Consider the following 24,986-nt stretch of genomic DNA (forward strand, 5'->3'; position numbering starts at 1 on the left):
AGATTGCCCCATCTTCCTTCCAAGGAGTGGCTGGTGGGTTTGAACCACCAGCCTTCTGGTTAGCAGTCAAGTGCCTTAGCCACTATGCTACCAGATAATGCAGGAAAGAGTAAACCTGCCCCACAGGCTTTCCAATGCTGTAATCTTTATAGAAGCAGGCTCACATTTTTCTCCCATGGAGCAGCTAGTGGGTTGGAACCACTGACCCTTCACTTAGCAGCGGACTGTTTAACCATTGTGCCACCAGGGCTCCTTGTTTTTAAGACAGAAAGAGTCAAGGACCCAGAGGAGGAAAATACTAATTTTAGATGCAAGAAAAATGCTATTAATCTAAACCACCTAGTTCTTTGCTTAATTCTAAGAGTTACTATTGTAATCAAAACCTACCCAGACAACAGTGTGGTGTTCCTGTAAGAATTACAAATGCAATTTCATGTTGTCTTAGTAGAATGGAGACTTTTACTGGCAGCCTTCATAGTTTATGTCACATGTGGATGATTCATTCCAATCCTGGACTCTATACTTTAAAAATACTGATGTGGTCTACAGCATGCTCAGTCATTACTATGAATTACAGTACATGTCAAAAATTCACATGAAATTTATATAATACACTTTTTAGAGGAAGAAAGCAAAACATCATCCTGCTTCTTATGTGTATATGAACAAGATCCCTGATGCATGCAGTTAATTTACAAAAAATCTTTGTACACAGAACCAAAAAATGAAAAAAAAAAAAAAAAAAGAGGTTAAAGTACTTACAGTAATGCAAGAAAGGCCAAAAATACCAGGTGCAACAGGCTCTCACACATGCCCTCAATTCAACTGTTGGGAGGCCAGAGAATTTCAAGGGTGGCCAGGTACAGAATGTGGACCTGCCTTCCAGTAAACAGAATACCAAGGGACTTGCGTTATCTAAAACTCAACCTCCACCCTATCGTATTCACTATGTGCAGTCCTATCTCATTCATCTTGGTAACAAGAACTAAAAGCTAAAAAACAGTAAGAGTTTTCATTGTGAAGGTGCTGTCTGTCTCACGTTCTCAGTTTATGACAATGTTCTGTAAATTAGTGTATGTGATCCTACATCTAACTTCAAACTTCCTTCTGTTAAAAAATTGTTATGTGCCTTATAAAACAATTTCCCTAAAGTTAAACATGCACAAGGCACATGTTGCATATCACACTCACTACCTCACTGCTGTTGAGTCAGACCCGACTCACAGCGGTATCACTATGGAAGTAGATTGCCCAATCTTCCTTCCGAGGAGTGGCTGGTAGGTTTGAACCACCAACCTTCTGGTTAGCAGTCAAATGCCTTAGACACTATACCACCTATATGTGTGTGTGTGTGTGTGTGTATACATATATATATTTATATGTGTGTATATATATATATATATACGCATTAAAAGAAAGAAAAAGTGTTCACATGGTTCTGTATAGATGATAGAATTATGGGTGATTTATAGAAGATTAACTTTTTTTTTTTTTTAACATCTCTATGCATTCTAGATCCAAAGATGGAGTAAATGGTTAAACACTTGGCTACTAACTAAAAGTTGTAAGGTTGAACCCATTCACAGATTCTTCAGAAGAACGATCTGGTGATCTGCTTCTACAAGATCACAGTAATAAAAAATGAGGGAGCATAGTCATACACTGCAATACACAGGGTCATCATGAGTCAGAACTGACTGGACAACAACTGGTAGATAAGTGTGTATGCTTCCTAAAAAGCTAAGTTCATTTCATAAAGTAAACGAGAATAGGGTCATAAGAAGAAAAAAGAAAGGAAAGAAATGCTAACCATGGTAAGAAACTAGAAAGAATATGAAAAAGAACAGAGAAAACAAAAAGAAAAACATGAAACCTTATCAAAAAGAAGTAGACCTATTGCATTTTTGTGTCAAGTATCAGAACTACAGTAAGTAAATTTTGGGTGTGTTGTTATTGATGTTCAGTGCCATTGAGTCGTGTCCAACTAATAGTGACCCTATGCACAGGAGAACAAACCACCACCCAGTCCCGTGCCAGCTCCATGATCCTTGCTATACTTGAGTCCAACGATGTAGCCACTGGGTCAATCCATCTCACTGAGGGCCTTCCCCTCTTTCGTCGACCCTCTCTCTACCTTACCAAGCATGACATCCTTCTGGAGGGAACAGGCCCTTCTGATAACATGACCAAAGTAGATGAAATGAAGCCTGGCCATTCTCACTTCCAAGGAGCATTCTGGCTGCACTTCCTCCAGGACTGATCTGTTAGTTCTTTTAGCAGTCCGTGGTATTTTCAGCATGCTTCGCCAGCACCACCACTCAAAAACCATCAATTGTTCAATCTTCCTTATTTATAGTCCAGCTCTCACATGCATATGAGGCAATTGAAAAAAATCATGGCTTGTGTCCAGTGCACACAGTGTCTTTAAGGAGACACTGTTGTTCCTCAGCACTTGAAGGAGGTCCCTTGTAGCCAATTTGCCCAGTGCTGTATTTCGTCTAATGTTCTGACTGCTGCCTCCATTGGTATTGATTGTAGAACCAAGCAATGTGAAGTCTTTGACAACTTCAATCTTTTCTCCATTTATTGTGATGCTGCTTATAGGTTCAGTTGTGAGGATTTTTGTTTCTTTATATTGAGATAGAATCCATACTGCAGACTGGATTCTTCAATCTTCATTAGTAAGTGCCTCAAGTCATTCTAACTTTCAGCAAGCAAAGTTGTGTCATCAGTGTATCTCAGATTATTAATGATTCTTCCTCCAATCATGATGCCACGTTCTTTTTCATACAGCCCAGCTTCTCGAATTATTTTGTCAGAATACACATTGATTAATATGGGGAAAGGAAACAACCCTGATGCACTCCTTTCTTGATTTTAAACCATACAGTGCCCCCTTGTTCTGTTCAAACAGCCTCATGGTCAATGTACAGGTTCCTCATGAGCACTATCAAGTGTTCCGGAATTCCCATTCTTCTCAATGTCATCCAGAATTTGTTATGATCTACACAATCAAATGCCTTTGCATAGTCAATAAAACACAAGTAAACATCTTTCTGGTATTCTTTGCTTTAAGCCAGGATCCATCTGACAGCAGCTATGATATCCCTTGTTCCATGTCCTCTTCTGAATCCAGCTTGCAACTCTGGAAGTTCTCTGTCAGTGTAGTGCTGCAACAGTTTTTGAATTATCGTCAGTAAGATCTTACTTGCATGCAGTATTCATAATATTGTTCAATAATTTCCACATTCTGTGGGATCACCTTTCTTTGGAATGGGTACAAATATGGATCTCTTCCAGTCAGTTGGCCAGGTAGCTGTTCTCCAAATCTCTTGGAATAATCAAGTGGGTGTCTCCAGTGGGGCATCTGTTTGTTGAAACATCTCAATGGGATTCCGTCAATTCCTGAAGCCTTGTTCTTCGCCAATTCCTTCAGTGCAGGTTCGACTTCTTCCTTCAGTACCATCAGTTCTTGATCATATGCCACCTCCTGAAATGGATGAAGGTTGACCAGTTCTTTTTGGTACAGTGACTCTATGTATATTTCTTCCATCTTCTTTTGATGTTTCCTGCATCATTCAACATTTTGCCCATAGAATATTTCAATATTGTAACTCAAGGCTTAAATTTTTTCCTCAGTTCTTTCAGCTTGAGAAATGCCAAGTGTGTTCTTCCCTTTTGGTTTTCTAACTCCAGGTCTTTGCACATTTCATTATAGTAATTGGCTTTTTCTGCTTGAGCTGGTCTTGGAAATGTCTGTTCATCTCTTTTATCTTGTCATTTCTTCCATTTGCTTTGGCTACTCTCCACTCAAGGGCAAGCTTCAGAGTCTCTTCTGTCATCCATTTTGGTCTTCATTTTCTCATCTTTTTAATGACCTCTTGCTTTCTACATGGATGATGTTCTTGATGTCATCCCACAATTATTCTAGTTTTCAGTCACTGGTGTTCAATACATCAAATCTATTCTTTGGATGGTCTCTAAATTCAGGAGGGATAAAATCAAGATCATATTTTCGCTCCCATGGACTTGTTTTAATTGTCTTCAAGTTGAACTTGCATCCACAATCAGCTCCTGGCCTGGTTTTGGCAAAAGATATTGAGCTTTTCCATCACCTCTTACCACAGATGTAGTCAATCTGATTCCAGTGTATTCAATCTGGTGAAGTCCACGTGTAGAGTCGCCATTTGTGTTGTTGGAAAAACAAAAAGTATTTGCAATGAGTAAGTCATTGGTCTTGCAAAATTTTATCATGTGATTTCCAGTATCACTTCTGTCACCAAGGCCAAATTTTCCAACTACCAGTGATTCTTCTTTGTTTCCAACTTTTGCATTCCAGTTACCAGTGATAAACAACACATCCTGACTGTATGTTCAGTCAATTTCAGACTGCAGAAGCTGATAAAAATCTTCAATTTCCTCATCTTTGGCTTTGGTAGTTGGTGCATAAATTTGAATAACAGTTGTATTAACAGGTCTTCCTTGTAGGCGTATGGATATTATCTTATCACTGACAGCACTGTACTTCAGGACAGATCTTGAAATATCCTTTGTGATGATGAATGCCACACCATTCCTCTTCAAATTGTCATTCCTGGCATAGTAGATCACATGGTGGTCTGATTCAAAAAGGCCAAAACCAGTCCATTTCAGCTCACTAATTGCCTAGGATGTCAATCTTTACGTGCTCCACTTCATTTCTGACAACTTCCAATTTTCTTAGAATCCTGCTTCATACATTCCATGTTCTGATTATTAATGGATGTTTGCAGCTGTTTCTCCTCAATTTGAGTCGTGCTACTTCAGCAAATGGAGGTCTCAAAAGCTTTACCTCTCTATCATTAAGGCTGGTTCTACTCTGATGAGGTAGCTCTTTCCTGGTCCTATTTTGTGAGCCTTCCGATCTAAGTGGCTTATTGTCCTGCACTCTATCACACACTGTTTCTGGGCTATTCATAAAGTTGCACAGTAATGTATCAGACAGTGTTTCTCTGCTACTCGTAAGGTTTTCCCTGGCCAATTCTTTGAGAAGTGGATGGCCTCCCCCTTCTTCCTAGTCTGTCTGTTTATGAGCTGTTGAAACCTGTGCACCATGTACAACCCTGCTGGGTTTGAGACACCGATGGCACAGCCTCAAGCTTCACAGCAACACGCCACCCAACTGTTAAGTCTGTCTCCTTTAGCTGTTCAAAACAGCTAAGGTTTTAGTAGCACATTATTTGTTTAAAATAGTAAGGTAAGATGTAGCACATTATTTGTTTCCACTTCAGGAAAAACTTTCCTATTAATATCAGCAACCTTGTGTAACATTCTTCTACATGATGATAAACTAAAGGGGGCTAGGTTTGGAGAAATGACTGTGTTTAAGAGCAAGATTTTTAACTGCAGCACTATTACCTTGCGAAACTGGTCTGTGCATTTTAAATCTAGATTAGTATATTCCCATCCATATTACCCTCCAGTCATGACAACAAAAAAGGCCTCCAGGCACTGGTGGTGGTGGTGGTGGTGGTGGTGGTGGTGGTGAATCATTACCATATCAAGAAACGCAAAAACATAAACCCATTGCCCTAACATTAATTCCAACTCATAGCAACAATACCGGACAGAGCAGAATTGCCCCAAAGAGTTTCCAAGGGCATAAATCTTTTAAAAAGCCACATCATCTTCTCGTGAAGCAGCTGGTGGGTTCCAACTGCCAAATGCCAACCTTTTGGTTGGTAGCTGAATGCTTTTAAACAATGCACCACCAAGGTTTCCCTAAGGAGAACTACTGGTTTACTGGGACTAATGACATTCATAGTATAATTAATATCTCTTCTTTCTTTCAATTTTGCATGAAAACTTCAATTAAGTGTAGCAGCTATACACTGAATGTCTTACATATTTCACTGGCTGAAAAATGCCACAATCTCCACATATGACTAATACATTCACAGTAAGGCTGGCAAGACAATAGCAATCTTCTAAGAAGTAAAGTTTGAATGCAAAATAAATTTCAACATAATAGTTATGCTGGGTAAATGATTAAATAACCATGATTAAGGTATAAGATCAGTTGCTATTCAACTGATTCTGACTTATGGTAAACCAGTGTGTGGCACAGCAGAAGTTTTCAATATCTAGTGTTTTGGAGTGCGTTCTGGTGGTGTAGTACCTAAGACATTTGACTGCTAACAAGAAAGCTGGTGGTTCAAACCCACTAGCCACTCTCAGAAGGAAGACTGGGCAATCTACTTCCATAGTGATACCACCTCGAAAACCCAAGGAGGGCTCACAAAATAGGACCAGGAAAGAGCTACCTCATCAGCCTTATTGTCTTGACCAGCATCGAGGTCAAGATATAAATCATTATCAACATCAAGAAGCCTCCTTTGTTTGTCCCCTTCCAGTCATAAACCACCTAATGATAACACCATCCTTACTACTAAATATAATTCTTTGCCCACTGTGGTAGTTAAATTTGTTTGTCAACTTGGCTGGGCCATGTTGAGTGGCTAGGCAGCTGGTGGTAGTTATTCCCCATGAAGAGACTGGCAATCAACTCCAGGGTGGGATCTACCACAAGCAGCTGAGTAGCTGCCTTTGGGATGTAGTCTCCTTCCTGTATATAAGAAGACTTGAGGATACACTTACTTACAATGGACTTGAATGAATGGCCTGCCATGTGCTTTGGTAACATCGGGACTGTGCCTTTTTACCTGTCAACCTTGGGCTTGTCAGCCTCAGCAGCCAGGAGCTATCTGAGTGAAGAAATGCCTCTAGCTCCAGTGGGACAAAAGCAGGAGGCAGAGCTGGACCACAAGGTTGTGGGGCTTTCACCCAGGCCCTAGAACCTGGCAATCTGAACTTGGACTTAAAGGCTCCAAACTGTAAGAGAATAAACTCCTGTTTATTAAGGCCATCCCATATGTGGTATATTCTTGTCAGAACAGCACTAGGTAACCAGAACACCCACTTTCAACTTTATATAAATAGAATCACAGAGATAAATTCTTTAGTATCTAGCTTCTTGCACTGAACACTATGTTTTATGGTTCATCCACATTGTCCCATGCTGTAATGTGTTCACTGTCAATGCTATACAGTATTTCACTCTATAAACATTATACAATTTAATTATCCATACTACTATTTCACAACCTTTGGATAGCTATACAAAAAATATTTAGCTATTTGGAATAGTGCTGCTATGAACATTTTTTAATGTCTTTTGGTGACCATAAGGATTTACTTCTGTCAGGCCCATACCTAGCAGTGGAAATGTTAGGTCACAGGGTGTGCAGATATACACATGAGGAATGTAAACTGGTACAACCACTTTAAAAAACTCTTCAGTAGTTTCACAAAGACTTTCAAAAGAAAATTAATCTTTTATAATTAACTAGTATAAAAGCTATGTAAACAATGAAATATCATCCAGCCATTTACAGCATTCTTTTTAAAGAATATGCAAAGTAAGAAAATTGATCCACTGGGCCTACTGATGGTGGAAATTACTTCTGGTGGCTTTTCTAACTCAATTTTGGGGAAAAAAATATTGTGCAGCACTTATTCAAATAAAATTAGACATTTATAGCAGGGCTGGCCAGGTGTAAGTTGAAACTGCCAACATATACACCAGAATTATGCTTTTACTATGTCAGAGAATAGAACATTATCAAAGCAGTATAACTCAAGGGAAACCTGAAACTGTGTTATCAATGGAACAGCACAGAAAATCAAGAAACTTACAATAATAATCTCAACCACAATTAAAATAATGTAAGTATGAGGCAAAAATAAACTGGAGAAGAAAACACTAACTGAATTCTCTGTGCATTACAGAACTCAACAAAAATAATTCACTCAGATGGAAGAACAATGCCATTATCAAAATCTTTATAATATTTCAGCTTAAGTTCAACTTCATGTATATTTAGCTGCCTTTATGTATGACACAGCTGCAGAACACTTAAATGCAATTTGAAAAGAGTAACAACCATCAGTGTTCCCAGTTTCAAGAAAGTAAGTAGTATTATTCTTTCTGTTGGAGGGAACCTCATCATCAACAGTACTAAAAATAGCAAGACTGAGTAATACAATGCTAACCGGGAGAAGTCATTAAACCAAAAACAAAAACCATAAAGTCTAAAAAAATAAACTGATAATGGTACATTATATGCTATGAGACTGCTAGTACCTAGTAAGAACACACAAAAAGAATTCTTTACTGCATAAAGAATTTTTAAATTCCTATTTACCTGTTGTTTCCTAAATTTTCAAGGCAACCTTCAATGAATCTCATGCGAATCTGTCTATCCGTAAACCAACATACTAAGGAACAGAGAAGTTTCTCTGCTTCATTTATTAATCCTTCAGAAAGATTAACCTACAAAAAATATACATACATTAAAAAAAAGTTACTGTTTATCCTGACAGTATTTTCTGTAATTAGTCTTCTGGTTCTATTAATTAACTTACTGCATCATCATCCTGGACTATATCCCACAACAAAGTGTTTCCTTTCTTGCAAACGTTATCCAAATTAATGTCTGTCACAGCATTACTGTTGAATTGATGCTTATGAACTGCAGGTCCTGAAGGAGCAAAACATAATACACTATAGAGAAATGTAACTGTGAAGGGAATTACATCATTCAGAAAGTTAACAAATACAAAATTACCACTAAGACTATTAGATCCTATAATAAACACAACATATCACATTGGTATTTGCTTTATGAATGTCAAAAAATAGTATTTTTCAGATTTAGGTAAGACTAAGGGGAAACAGGGAGCTCCGGTAGAATAGTGCCCAAGGCATCTGATTGCTAATGAGAACGCTAGCAGTTCAAACCCACCAGCCACTACTCAGAAGGAAGACTGGGCAATCTACTTCCGTAGCGATACCACCTCAGAAACTCAAGAAGGGGTAGCTATGAGTCGAATCTTTTCATAATCTCTTCATTATGTAAAATAAATGATTAATGTTTTTCACATGTCAGGAAAACTGCATACAAATATGGAAATCTAAATTAAGCTTAAAGAAGATAACTTATTTGAAATAATCATTTAATCAAAGAGCCCTTCTCTAGATGGTCTTCTGAAGCCTCTTAGAAATCCCTACATTAAAAATAAAACAAAACACACACACACCTATTTTTATTGGAGATGATTTACCCACAACATTTAATTTAAAGATTCCACTATAATAATTCAGACTTTCTAAGCGTTAGGCTAAATAAAGTCTTATTACATTATATTAACACAAAATGTTGTATTATTTTTATTTTAACAACTTTACCATGAAATTCACCCCGTGAATTGAGTATGTGCAATATTAATTTTAGAATTGTTCAACTATCACCATAACAGAGTTACTGAACACGTTCATCATCCCAAAAAAGTTCCTTGTGCCTATTTACAGTGAACCCTGATCACACTCCTGAGCTCTAGTCCATTTATGTCTCCATATATTTGCCTTTTCTAAACATTTCAGATAGAATCAGACACCACATAATCTTTTACGTCCAGCTTCCTTAACTTAGCATAATGTTTTATGAGGATTATATATGTTGAAGCACTATCAGTAACGTGTTCCTTTTAATTGTTGCTGTTATATGCCATTGAGTTGGAGCTGACTCATAGCGACCACTCCTTGGGTTTCCAAGGTGGTATCACTATGGAAGTAGATTGCCCAACCTTCCTTCCCAGGAGTGGCTGGTGGGTTTGAACAGCCAGCCTTCTGGTTAACAGTCAAATGCCTGAGGCACTACATTACCAGAGCTGTTCCCAGTTTTTAGCTATTACGAATAACAGTGCTATGAACATCTGTATAAGAAGTCTTCGTAAGGATGTATGCTTTCCCTTCCCTTGAGTAAATACATAAGAGTGGAATGGCTGGGTCATATAAATGTATGTTTAACATTTTATAAAACTGTAGAACTGTCTTCCAAAGTGACTGTACCATTTTACATTCCTGCCAGCAGTGCTCTAGCATACCAATTCCAATTACTTCATATCCTTCAAAACACTTAGTATGGTCACTCTTTAATTTCAGACATTTGAATAGGTGTGGAGTGTAATATTATGATAGTTTTAATTTGCATTTCCCCAATAACTACTAATGTGGAGCATCTTTCCATCATACGCTTATTTGCCATTTGTGTATCTTGTTTGGTGAAATAAATAACATTGCTTTTTAATTAGATTGTTACTATCGAGTTGTAAAAGTTCTTACATATTCTGAATATAGATCCTTTATACCAAACTCACTGCCATCAAGTGGAATCTTACTCATAGCAACCCCTCCTTGGGTTTCTAAGGCAGTATCTCTACAGAAGTAGATTGCTCAGTCTTCCTAGGAGTGTCTGGTGGGTTTGAACCATCAGCCTTCTGGTTAGCAGTCAAATGCCTTAGGCACTATGCCACCAGAGCTTCCCCCATAGATCCTTCATAAGATATATAAACTGCAAATACTTACTTTGTGACTTACATATTTTTGTCTTGGTATTTATTTTTTTTAATTAATTTTACTGAAGCACAATGTGTATAATCATCATACAGGTCATCTTTATCACTGCAAAATGACCCTTTACAATCAATCCCTACACCCCAAATCTAGGGAAATATTGATAAAATTTTTGTCATTAAAGATCTCATTTGCCTGTTCTAGATCTGCATATAAATGGAGTCACACAGTATGAACCCTTCTCTTTCTGGCTTCACTTGCTCAAAATGATTTTTCATCCATGGTGTTGCATGTTATCACTAATCCTTTTCTTTTTATCGATGAATAATATTCCACTATGTGAATATACTGCAATTTTTTCCTTTGTTATTTCCAACTATTATGAATAAATTAGATATGAACATTTGAGTAACATCTTGTGACGGACCTATGTTTTAATTTCTCTGGAGAAAATACTTAAGACAGGAATTGCTGGGTCATGTAGGAGGTACACATTTAACTTTATGAGAAACTGATCAACAGTTCCCCAAAGTGGCTGCACTTCATCAGCAATACATGAGAAGACTAGTTGTTCTACAGCCATAGCAGCATTTGTTATTCACAGTCTCTAATTTTACCCATTCTAGTAGGTGTGTAGCAGTATCTTACTGTGGTCTTAATTTGTATTTTCTAGATGATTTAAGTGTCTGAGCATCTTTTCATATATTTACTGACCATTTTAAAATCCTCTTTTGTGAAATATCTGTTCAAATATACTTCCCATTTTTAACTGCATTGTCTTACTGTGTTAGAAGTTTTGTATTAAATATATTATCATACAATGTGCACTTGGAGAGCATTAATATATTTAATCACTGTGTGCCCAACATTTTTAACTCTATATAGTGAAAAATACATATAATATAGAATAAATAAAATGAAGATATGGGAGAGAAGAGAAAAAGAAGAAGACTGGTGACAATTTAGAACATGTAAGTTTAATACGATCACCTCAATCTTAACCTACTCATCTCCCCAATGACCACAGTAATACAACAATATCAAAAAAGCCAAAGTAACTTTATGCAGAAACCACTAGACTACTTTCTATCTCTTTGTTGTTGTTGTTGTTATGTGCCGTCGAGTCGTTCCCAACTCATAGCGACCCCTCCTTGGGTTTCCGAGGCAGTATCACTACGGAAGTAGGATTGCCCAACCTTCCTTCCGAGGAGAGTTGCCTATTCTGGACATTTTATATAAATGAAATCATACAGTTTATGTTCTTTTGTGATGTCCTATTATGTTCAGGTCATAAGATTGCTGGATATAAAATCTAATTTAACCACATATTCTCTAAAATATAAAACTTGTAATTTTCTTACATATTATAATATTTCCTTTCCTAGCTGAACAACTTCTCTTGCTGAAACTGCATGCAGCCTTTATTCATATATTCAAGATAGAAATATTTATAATTCTATCCCTTTGGAAAGAAAATTGGCATATAAAAATTGTTTTGGCAGAACCATTTATGTTTTCATAACATTCCCCCTTTCACTGACCCTTTTAACAATGTAATATAAATTACTTTTGTTTCAAAGAGAGTAATATATTTAACTTACTATAGAACCTTACCTTGACTAAGATGTTCATGATAAATAGATGCTAAGTTGGGAAGATGCTGTTGGAGATGAGATGTTAGTTCTGCGTGTGAATTAATCTGAACTAGCTCCTCTTCACATCCAGATTCTTCACCATCAAAATCAGCCATATTTTTTTCTGATTTTGCACTGACCTGGGAGCTACTACAACTGACATCATCTGCACTTAACATATCATCAACCATATGCCTGTAATATAAAAATGAGCACAGAATCAGTAATTTCAAATTTAAACAAACACACTTTGTGAATCACAAATCCTTCTCATAAAACAATGGAAAATCAATTTATTCTGTAAACTTTCACACAAATCACAATTTAAAAAAAATGGTACAATAGCCTCAAGAACATAACTACATCATCTTAAAAGCTCGAGAGCAGCCACATAAGATGCAACTATTGGTCTCCCTTCATTCAGAGCAATGGATAGTAAAGAAAATCAAAGACATGGAAATAGTCCAAGGGACTAGTGGACCATGTGAACATCAGCATATATGACCATGAGACCAGAAAAACTAGATGGTTATCACTGTCAGCCACTATGAAAAGGATCAGTGCAGGAAATCCTGGATAGAGTGGGAGAACAATGTGGAACAAAATTCAAAATCACAAAAAAGACTAGGCTTACTCATCTAAGAGAGGTGCAACCCCCAAAACTATGGCCCTTAGTCACCCTTTGGGCTTGCTCCCATGGCTCAATTATCAGCCAAAAATAGGCTTATGAGGTGAACTACACCAGAGAAGTACACAATCAGAACAATCAACCATAAAAAGAGCAAAAGGGCAGCATTTATACAGGGAGAAAGTTCAGAAGGCAGTCCTGCATAGGAAACAAGGACACAAGGAAAGTGCCTAAGGCATTTGACTGCTAACTAGAAGGCTAGCGGTTCAAACCCACCAGGCACTTCTTGGAAGGAAGGTTGGGCAATCTGCTTCCTTAGTGACACCATCTCGGAAACCCAAGGAGGGGCTGCTATGAGTCGGATCCGACTCCATGGCTGTTAGTTTGGTTTGGATTGGGAGGGAGGGGGAAGATAAGTTAACATTGTAGGAACTGCAATCAGTGACACAAAACAAAATGTGTATGAACTGTTCAATGGATAACAAATTTGCTCTGTAAACTTTCACCTCAATCACAATAAAAAAAAAAAAGAACAAAGCATATATTTTGACAACATGATACTGAGAGCTTTACAAATATTAAAAAACACACAATGGTACAACTATTCACTAATTTTACAACATATACAAATATTACTGGGACCATTAACATATCATTAAAGAGAATAATTTAGACAAGATCAGTAATATTTACTGTTAAACAAAATCTTATAAATTCAAAAATCACATTGTGAAAACATAAAATTTGTTTGCATTTATTCATGCAACTGTAGATAGAATCAAATGAAATCATTATCAAGAAATATTTCTATTAAAAGATTTCAATCTAAATACAATTAATGTATTAGGGACTTTCAACTTCATGTATTAAGCACATCTTTTTAAAAAACAGACTGTACTGCATACTATAAAGGATGGAAAGGTGAATAATAACATACAGAAGGAAAGTTTAGGGTTGATTTAAAGATTCCTAAGTAGTACCATATTATTATAGATGATAGAAAATAGTAAAGGCTAAAATAAAAAATTAAACCTTTCAGGTTCAATAATTGCTCTTTTAAAATTTTTGCTGAAACCATGTGTTTTCAGTAATGAACAGCATTTTGAATGAAATGGAAAAAAAAATTTGAGGTAATATAAGTTTTGATACAATTGTTGTTATTAGGTACCACTGAACCAATTCCAACTCACAGCGACCATACATACAAAAGAATGAAACAGTAACTGGTCCTGCACCATCCTCAAAATCTTTGGTAAGCTTGAGCCCATCATTGTAGCCATTGTGTCAATCCATCTCGTTGAAGTTCTTCCCCTTTTCAGTGACCAAGCATGATATCCTTCCTTCTCCAGGGTTGATCCCTCCTGATAACATGACCAAAGTATAAGAGATGAAACCTGGCAACTCTCCCTTCTAAGGAGCATTCTGGCCACACTTCTTCCAAAAAAGATTTGTTTGTTCCTCTAGCAATCCATTGTATTTTCAGTATTCTTCACCAACACCACAATTCAAGTGCATCAATTCTTCAGCAGCCTTCTTTATGCATTGTTCACATGCATATGAAACTCTAAAAATATTAAGGCTTGGGTCAAGTCCACTTTAGTGTTCAAAGTGACATCTTTGCTTCTTAACACTTTAAAGATGTTTTTTGCAGTAGATCTGCCTAGTGGAACATGTCCTCTGATTTCTTCACTGGTGCTTGCATGGATCCAAGTAACATCAAATCCCTAACAGCTTCAATGTATTCTCCATTTATCATAATACTCTTTATTGGTCCAGTGTTGAGGTTGTTTTCTTTATGTTGAGGTATAATCCATACTGAAGGCTGTACTCTTTGATCTTCATCAGTAAGTGCTTCAAGTCTTCTTCACTTCAGCAAGGTTGTGTCATCTGCATATCACAGACTGTTAACAAATCCTCCAATCCTGATGTAGCGTTCTTCTTCATATAGTGCAGTTTCTCAGATTATCTGCTCAGCATACAGACTGAATAACTATGGTGAAAGGATAAAACATGGACAAACACTTTTCTGATTTTAAAACATGCAGTATCCCCTTGTTCTGTTCGAATGACACCCTCCTGGTGTATGTACAGGTTCCTCATGAGCACTATTAAGTGCTCTGGAATTCCCATTCTCACACTGCTATCCATATTTTTTTTACGATCCACAAAATCAAATTCCTTTGCATATTAATAAAACAAATATCCTTCTGGTAGCCTTTGCTTTCAGTCAAGATCCATCTGACACTAGCAATGATATCCCTTGTTCCATGCCCTCTTCTGAATCTGGCTGAACTACTGGCAGGTCTCTGTTAATACACAGCTATATCCATTTTTTAATTATCTTCAGCAAAATTTTACATGAGTGTAGTATTAGTGATATTTTGTTCAAGAATTTCCACATCCTGTTGGATCACCTTTCTTTGGAATGGGCACAAATATCAGTGTCTTCGAGTTGGTTGGCCAAGTAGCTGTCTTCCAAATTTTTGGCGTAAACATGTGAGTGCCTCCAGTGCTGGATCCATTTGTTGAAACATCTTAATGGGTATTCCATCAATTCCTAGAGCCTTGTTTATCATCAATTCCTTCATTACAGATTAGATTTCTTCCCTCAATACCATTGGTTCTTGATCATATGCTACCTCCTGAAATGGCTGAATGTCAACCAATTATTTTTTGGTACAGCAACTCTGCGTATTCCTTCTTCCATCTTCTTTTGACATTTCCTGCATCATTCAATATTTTGCCCACAGAATCTTGCAATATTGCAAAGTGAGGTTTGAATTTCTTCTTCACTTTTTTCAGCTTGAGAAGTACCAGGTGTGTTCTTCCCTTTAGTATTTCTAACCAAAAATGTATTTAATTTTGATACAATAAGTGGGACACATAAGTGCCAAGAGATCTCTCGGGCTGGTGGGATGAAGCCCACATCTTCAGACTCATACAGCTATACAGGCTTCCACCAGATGGCAGCACGTACTGAAGGTGGGACAGAAACTTTTCAATAAACCCCAGAGGTAGAAAACGTAGTTAAGTATTTATATCCCAGAGGTCACAAAAGGGTTAAATAATTAAGTTTTATGAGCTATAGGGCAGGTGAGGTTTTAGTACTAAAAGATATTTACAATGTGCCAAAGAAATCCATTCTATCTCATTTTACAAACTAATTTTTTGCATTCAATACTTCAGAAACCCAATAGGGGTTCCTTTAAGTCGGAACTGACTCGATGGCAATGAGTTTAGTTTGGTTTTTAATCTCTAATTTCAGACCTTTAACCAGTGGTTCTCAATCAGGGATAACTGTGGCTCCCACGGAACATTTGGCAATGTACGGAGGTATTCTTGGTTGTCACAACTGGAGGGATCTCCTGGCACTGGGGATAGCAACCAGGGATGTTACTAAACATCCTACAATGCACAGGGCATCATTTGCATTGCTGTGAATTCACAAAGAATTATCTGTCCTAAAATGTCAACAGTGCCCATGTTGAGAAACCTTGCCTTAAACTCTTCTGGGTTAGTACTACTAATAAAATAAAAAGACAATGGAAATAAAGAGGCAATATGTGCAGTTATGTAGTGCCTAAAGCATCTGACTGCTAACCAGAAGGCTAAGGGTTCAAACCCACCAGCCACTCCTTGGAAGAAAGATTAGGCAATCTATTCCCGTAGAGATACGCCTTAGAAACCCAAGGAGAGGTTGCTATGAGTCGGATTCAATTCAATGGCAATGAGTTTGGTTTTTCTTTTGTAGGTCCCCTAAGCAATCAAACTGAATTCTGGAAGATCTAGCAAATTGCCAAATCTGACCAAAAAAAAAAAAAAAAACCTTGCCCTGATAAACCACATATTCATATTTTATGGTCAACTCAAATACTTCTACTTGTAATAAAAACCAGTTAATGTTCATTAAGCACTATATACCAATCACATTTGCACAAGAAATTGTCAAAATAAACCCATGAGAGTTACCATTATTCCCATTTTATACACGAGAAAATTGAAAGAAAGAAAAATTCTTTTACCCTGTATCATACTAAGTGGTAGAATCGCTTATTGTGGAATACCATGGGTACATTACACAAAAATTTTAACAGTTTATAATGAGGCTTATTTTCCTTATTAATAGCCTAAGATTAGGAGATGCACAAAATTTCCCTTTTCATAATCTTATTTCATTGGATGTTTTCACAAGTAATCTTGTATCTGCTTTTAAGCATTATTAACAAAGAACTGAAGATTGTAATTTGTGTTGTTCAATATGACAGTACTAGTTACATGTAGGGAGCTCTGGTAGCATAGTGGCTAAGGCACTTGACTGCTCACCAGATGGCTGGCGGTTCAAACCCATCAGCCACTCCTCGGAAGGAAGGTTGGGCAATCCTACTTCCGTAGTGATACTGCCTCGGAAACCCAAGGAGGGGTCGCTATGAGTCAGGGCTGACTCGACGGCACATAACAACAACAACAGTTACATGTAACCAATGTGCATAAAAAGACATCAGTCCAACCTGAGATGTGCTATAAATACAAAATACATATTGCATATTGAAGACTTAGTACAAAAAAGGTAAAACAGCCCATTAATATTTTTTATACTGATTACACATAAACATATAATTTAGCTATGATTTAAATAAAATGTATTATTAAAATTAATTTCACCTCTTGCATTTTGCTTTCTTAAATGTGACCCCTATAAAATTTGTAACTATGTATTTGTGGCTTGTATTTATATTGTTCACATTATATTGCTATTGGACAGTATTAATCCATAGTAACATCACTGACTGACACAGGCTGTAATTACTTCCCTACAGGAAATATAAGCAGGATATTTTTAAGGAGGCTTACCCATCATGGTGGTGATGATGGTGGTGGTGATGGTGGTGATGCTGTGGGCCAATAAATTGCCGACAATTAAATAATTCGTTCCCAATAGTTTCCCCAAGGAAATCCCCACTTCGTGTGATACAAGAATCCTGAGAACCTTGTGCTATATGAGCAGCATTCATTTCCCCTGAAATATCATGTTCTGCATCTTCAGAGTGTGAACAGGTGTCCAGCATTCGGATTCGATTATCTACTGATGGCAATGACTCAGTATTAAAAACCAGGTCCGTTCCCGTTCCATTGCTTGTTCCACTTCTTTCTGATGGGCCTTGGGAATCTCCCAAGCAAATGCCTGTTTGACTTTCTAACTTTCTATTCCGAAGATCTGTGCCACAACTGCTTTTGGGAGGATTATGACCATGATCATCATCTTCCTCTTCTTCTTTCAGGGCTTCAATATCTGCAATGTCTTCTGATTGCACCTCACTGCCAGGGCTTCCAGCAGACTGGCTTGCGTGGCTAGAATTCACTTCATTGCTAGATCCATCACTATGCCCACTGCTACTACCAGGACCACTGCTTCCATCTTCACCGCTATTGGCAGTTTCATCAGAACTTCCCTGCATGGACTCCTGTATTTAAAAATAGATTTAAATAAATTTAAACTAGTAAGAAAAAAATAACTACCATATGAACATATTGTACTTTATTAAAAGGCTGCCGAAGTCTTGTTATATTCCTTTGAACAACACAAATTTTTCTCAAATGAAAGGAAAAGATCTCAAAAATATTACTTAAATGTACTGCTGTACTGTCAGGGAGAGAAGAAAAGTCTAAACATAGATTATGTTTCTATCCCTAGTTCGAATGATAAACATGGCAGAAACCCACAAATCCCTTAATAAAAAAAGGAAAAACAGAGTTACATACCTCTGTGTCTGAAAGTCGCTGTTGTACATGTTTGGTTCTATTAATAAGTTGCTCATCCATTTCAATATCGCTGCCTCCACTTTGATGGGTATCACTGTTATCACTGCTTTGAGGACTAGCTGCAGGTGACCCTATATAAAAAAGATTTTCTCTTTTTACTTTATAATTTATGTTAGCATGAATCTAAGCCATTACTATCCCGATTCCTTGAACTATTTGCCAATGCTTTATACTAGTTGTCAAGATAAAATATGGAAATATGTTAACATTTGCCTATCGTTTCTAAAGAATATATACATGATTTCAATAACAAGTCAAGACAAATAATGAGTTTAAGCAAAATGGTAAGATAGATGGTTAACTGGTTCGAAGATTACAGTTCCCTCTGAAAATGAACTTTATAACTCTGATAAAGGTATACTATTATATAAAATCAATTTACTGTAAAAGATTACCAAAACAGAATTGTCAATCATGTTGCCATGCATTTAAGACTCAACTTACAAGGTGATGGAGCTGCTCTTCTGAGCTCTTCTTCCTCTGAAGGAAAAGGAAAAAACAGGAGGGAAACATTCTAAGTGACTGAGCTTCTTTGAAACAGCATATCAGTTGTTCATATTACATAATCAACAGAGACACAGGTGGGGAAACCTGCAATAACGTAAGTCCCCACCACCTGCAGTAGTTGTTGTGGGTGCCTGCAAAGAAAAGCCTATGAAAAGAGTAGTATATGATGTCAGGAGAGAAAAATTGGGATAAAAGTAGATAAAATTTTAGAAATCCCTTGAAAGCTACACACACATACAGACAGACAGATATATATATATACATATATATATATATACACACACACACACACACACACACACATACGTATATATATACACACACACACACACACACACACATGCATACACACATACATACATATATATATATACACACATACATATATATATATGTATATATGTATGTATGTATGTATGTATGTATGTATGTATGTATATGGTACACATACAGCAGCTGACATGGTAGAAAATTTTGAAATAGAAAACAGAGCATTATATGATTATATTCTGCTCTTAAAATTATTTCTAAAACAAACCTTTTTTTCCCTCTAAAAAAAAAAGCTTCAAATTTTTATGAAACAACTTTTCTTAAAGGAAATAACTAAGGACACAGAAAATCCAATGACTACTGAAACTTTATTTCTGTTCTTTACTAGGGTAAATTCCATTAATTCCAGTTTTTTAACCCTTTCACATACATTCTGGTTTCCATCCAAACTTACTTTAAAATTAAGGCCTTCTTGGAACTACTTAGCAGAAAACACATCCAATTTAAGACTAATAAATTTTGTCCAACTTACTTCAAAATGTGTTATACTTTACTAACCTTTCTTATTTCCAATGGGAAGATTAGTATTTAATAAAGATGCAAAAGAACTCTGTTTGGATAGCTGAGCTTTAGCTGCTAATGCATTATTCCATAACGCTTTAATTAGCATGGATGCCAAGTACAATGTCTGAAAAGAAAAGGAGCAGGGGACGTTAGAGGCTTTTAACCAACATCATTAACAAATTTAATATAACTTTTCGCTAATTAAAAGCAAGTCCTGGTGGCACAGTGGTTAAAGTACTCAGCTACTAACCAAGAAATCTTCACTTCTAACCCACTAGCTGCTCCATGGGAGCGAAAAGACGTATAGACTTATAAACCCTATAGGGCAGTTCTACTCTGTTCTAGGGGGTTGGTATGAGTCAGAATTGATTCGATGGCAGTTTTTTGGTTTTGACTAATTAAAATGCCAGTAATAATAAACTACAATTGAAATTATCTGAATCACATATAAATTTTCACTTTCCAAGAAAATTACTATTATGTTTTGAATGTATTACCTGTTCAGTATGAACACTTGGCTCAAGAGCTGAGACCAGATTAAGGAGATGCCTAAGTGGTACAGGATCCAAATTCTTAATGAGTGAAGGAAATAAGTCATGTATATACCGACTACAATGTTTCAACTAAAAAATAAAAGCAGACACATAGTTAAAATAATTGTTTCACATAACAAATTGGCTGATATTTTAAAAATTTATTATTTTAAAATAAAACCAAAAGGGTGATCAGAAAATCGTAAATGATACTATATAAAGTAAAAATAAAATTCCACCTAAGTAAATTACTATCTTAAATATTTATCTTAACTAAACAAACAAGTTTAATTTTCTAACTATAAAAAGGAAGCCCACAAGGGATGATACACTTTCTGGAACTCCACTATGAAGAGAATCCCAATTAAATTTATGTAATATAAAAATAAGCTAAATAGTAAATGAAAATATAGGCAGTTATAAATTTTAAAAAGTTACAATTATGAGAGGAAACTAAGTAAAATATTTAAGTGTATATTATATATTAAGGAGTTCTGGTAGCGTAGTGCCTAAGGCACCTGACTCCTAACCAGAAGGCTGGCGGTTCAAACCCACCACCCACTCCTCAGAAGGAAGGTTAAGCAACCTACTTCCTAGTGATACCACCTCAGAAACCCAAGGAGGGGTCGCTATGAGTTGGGTCTGACTGGATGGTACATAACAACAACAATATTATATGTTAAATGGTTATGAAGTATTTATATAGGACCTCTATCTTACTACTCTGCAAAACAGAAATGTCCTTATCATAAAGGTCTATATAATAATCAACCAGGGGAACAAAAAGACTATTTCAATATAATAAACGTGTACGTGTAAATACATGAGAAAAATTATATATTTACAGAGTTGACTACTAAACATTACAATGTCATGTAAAATAAATGTGTATTTTATAGCCATAAAACTACTACTAAATCAAGATTAAGTAACACATGTAAGACTAGACTATAACTTGTTATTTGGGAGCTCTCAAAGGTAAAAGCTGGGGTTACCCTAGTTATATTCAATGTTTGAAAAAGTCCGTAAGAAAATGCAAATTTTTCTAAGCATTTTTTTCCGACTCGACGGCACATAACAATAACAAAACATATGAGCTCTCTTTTGCTTTTTTCCCTATCAGGATAAACATATACAACCTAGTGCTGAAACAGAAGGTAAAATACAAGCAATAAATTAATATTAAAGGAATTCTTCTATGGTGGTGTGACTTCTTATAAATGACACTATTTACTTCAACGCCACTATTTAATTCAACACTGCTAACTCCCCATCTAAAAAAACAAAAGCAATTTTAGTAAACACTACAAACACCATTTGGTTTTTAAAGAGTAGTGAATCATCAATTGTAAGTTAACTAACTTTTGTAGGTCTTCTCTAAGAATATTAATTATAGTATATAGTATTAATTAATATTGTAATTAGACTACACCACAACTACCATTTATAAACTTCCTTTCTGACAAGTATTAGAATATACTTTGCCAATTAAAATGTGATAAAAAACAGTAATGATAAATTACTGACTTCCTGTTGATTTAATCACTTAAGAAAATGGAATTTCTGTAATAGCTATAATTTTGATAATGAATTACTTTGTTGGTTATCTTTAAGTAACAAGACCCCTGAGAGAAAATAATGAAATTCTATAACTGAAATAAAAAAATGTTAGGTAAGTTCTAGTGCCTAAGGCATTTGACTGCTAACCAGAAGATTGGCGGTTCAAACCCACCAGTCACTCTGTGGAAGGAAGACCAGGCAATCTATTTCTGTAAAGATTTACCGCCTGGGAAACTCAATGAGGGTCGCTAGGAGTCGGAATCAACTCGATGGCAGTGAGTTTGTGTTTTTATTTTTTTTTTAATGAAAGCAAAGTTAAAACAACAAAAATACACTGTTGTAATTGCATGGCTTTAGTTCCAGGTAAAGATGGCAGTGGGAAGCTGGTTTCATAGAATCACCTTCCCTACTTGGTAAGAAAAGAAGAGAAAGAAAAAAATACATTTATCTGTTAAAAGCCATCAACCAAAAACTCAGAACAGTACACATAAAAACGTCATGTTATTAAGAAACTCTTAAAAAATCCACAAAAAGATCTAGTAAGTAAAAATGATGGGATCTATATCTTAGTAAAAGATGAAAAACTACAAGTTACTTATAAGAAAATACTGAATTACTAGGAGCCCTGGCGACTCAACAGTAAACACTTGTAACCAGAGGTCAGAAGGTTCAAACCCACCAGTTGCTCCACAGGAGAAAAAAACTGGAGATTTGCTCCCCATAAAGATAACAGCCTAGGAAACCCTATGGGGGAATTCTACTCTGTGCTATTCGGTTGCTATGAGTCAGAATCTACTTGATGGCACACAATAACAACAGCCTATTTATTAAGTCTACTACAATGTTCTGAGGGGAAATAAAAGTAGTTCAAGTGTCTTATAATCAGTCAAGTTCTTCTTCAAATACAAAAAATACATCTGTAAGTATGCAGAAACCCAAACTGTAACATCCATAAGTCTCTTCAGGTAAAAAAGAGAAAGGTTACTTTGAAATTCACAAGAAGAATACAAACAACGCAGGAATAAGGAAAAGAAGAATGAAAAAAAAAGTTTTGTGGTGAGTTCTATACTTATGTACAGAATTGATACTAAACAACTGTAGGGTTGATTATGTTTATACTGTAGAATTTAAAGAACATACAATTTGCTAAGTAACATAAATAATAAAAATCAAGAAGTAGAAATGGGAAGGTAGGAGAACATTGCTAATTTCCTCATCTTTCACAGAAGAGAATAAATCATTGCTGAACTTAACGCTTTCATAATTCATGGTACACATACTGTCCACCTACAATTTCAACTCTGGGGCTTAATGGGAAGCTGCTATCCCAGTTTTACCAGGTACTGCCATGTAATGGGGGCCTATGTAATTGTGTGAACCTGAAGAAACAGGCTTCATCCCACCAATCGCAGCACCAGAGACCCTCAGGACAGATGTGTCCCACTGATTGTATCAAAATCCCTATTATCTCAAAAAAAATTTTTTCATTTCATTCAAGATGTCTTCCATTGCTGGAAACACGTGGTTTCAACATAAAATTTAAAGTAGAAAATAATTCAGTCTTGAAAGGGTTAAGAATAAAAAGAAATAAATCCATCAAGAAAAGTATGAGAGTCACCACAGAGGTGAGATTTCAACAAATTTCTAAGAGACTAAAATGAATGAGAATACCTTTAAAAATGTGATAGGAAGAGAAAGCTGCAGCTTAGAATTAGTTGTGAGGGACCTACACAGAAGGTAGAAGGCAATCTTCCCAATTTAAGCGGGAAAGGTTCTGGATTCAGAGTAACAGATTTGATGAACATCGAGAGAGACAAACTCATTAGTCACTCCTCAGAAGGAAGGCTGGGCAATCAATCTATTGCCATAGTGATACCATCTTGGAAACCCAAGAAGGGGTTGCTATGAGTTGGGTCCGACTCAACGGCACACAAGAACAATAAAGAGAGAGACATGGAGAAGGAAAGAGTAGATATACATGAAGTTATCTTCTGTCGATTTAATCACTGTCAGCCATCTATCAACTAGAAAAATATAAGTGGCCAACTTAATTCTACCTACAGAACAGAGCTCTTCCCACTGGTGGGGTGTAAGTGGATTATATAAAGCCATAGCTTTTAATTCTAGAAATCTATACCTCTTTCATTCTCTCATTTAGAAGATCCACAAATTGAAAGCCTGGTGACACGAAAGAGAAGAATACAAATTGTTATGCTTCTACCCTACCCCAGAAAAAGTTGCCAAAGTCTAATGGAAAAATATTTCACAACACTCAAGAACATCTACATCAGTTAACTAATCATCTTCCTTAAATATGAATGGATAGCAAAGATACATGAAGAAACTCGACATTACATAAAAGAAAAAGAAATCTAGATTTCAACATATAAGAGACACATCACAGACCAAAGACCAATTTTACTTATATATAAACCATATACACAAATTTTTTAAAACAGAACAGTAAAGAAGAAACATAATACAACATTCAGGATAGAAGGCTAGGCGATATACATAAACAGGAAAATGTCTATTAACCTAAGAATGTGTTGTGAAGAACCTCCAACTAACTAACTCTCATTTCCTTCAGGTCTACTAGTAACATATTAAGACATGAACTCTGAAGCCAGATTTCATAGCTCTCAAATCTAAGAACAAAATAAAAAGCAGATAATATGAACAAACATTCTGATGAAATATAAAACTGTCTCTCAAACAGAAAATCTGTAACTTGTTCATAATAAAAGAAATGAAAATTAAAAACAGCAATGATAGCACTTTTCTCCTATCAGATTACCAAAGATCAACCTAAGTGCTTAGCAATGCATCACACTGAGGAGGCTATTAGAAAATGGTACTATTATACCAGTATCTGCCACAAATAAAACACACACACACACACACACACACACTTTAACTCAACAATTCTACTTGTAAGTTAGGAATTTATTCTACGTAATTATGCACGTGGGTGAAACGACTATGTTATGTACTGCTATAAGAAGTTATTTACTATA

General features: G+C 36.1%; 1 protein-coding gene across 1 annotated transcript in view; it reads right to left on the reverse strand.

Annotated features, from left to right (window-relative positions):
- USP34 (ubiquitin specific peptidase 34) overlaps window positions 1-24,986 on the reverse strand; it is a 312,910-nt gene that overhangs the window by 175,059 nt on the left and 112,865 nt on the right. The window contains exons 11-18 of the mRNA XM_042780562.1: window positions 20,374-20,499; window positions 19,871-20,000; window positions 18,980-19,015; window positions 18,476-18,606; window positions 17,567-18,177; window positions 12,068-12,282; window positions 8,464-8,579; window positions 8,244-8,371 (exon numbers count right to left, since the gene is read on the reverse strand). Coding sequence (XP_042636496.1) covers window positions 8,244-8,371; window positions 8,464-8,579; window positions 12,068-12,282; window positions 17,567-18,177; window positions 18,476-18,606; window positions 18,980-19,015; window positions 19,871-20,000; window positions 20,374-20,499 — 1,493 coding nt within the window. The remainder of the gene's footprint in view (window positions 1-8,243; window positions 8,372-8,463; window positions 8,580-12,067; window positions 12,283-17,566; window positions 18,178-18,475; window positions 18,607-18,979; window positions 19,016-19,870; window positions 20,001-20,373; window positions 20,500-24,986) is intronic.

Source organism: Orycteropus afer, unplaced genomic scaffold, assembly GCF_000298275.1.
Source record: "Orycteropus afer afer isolate SDZICR_OR568_19922 unplaced genomic scaffold, OryAfe1.0 scaffold00046, whole genome shotgun sequence".
Classification (NCBI taxonomy): Eukaryota; Metazoa; Chordata; class Mammalia; order Tubulidentata; family Orycteropodidae; genus Orycteropus; species Orycteropus afer.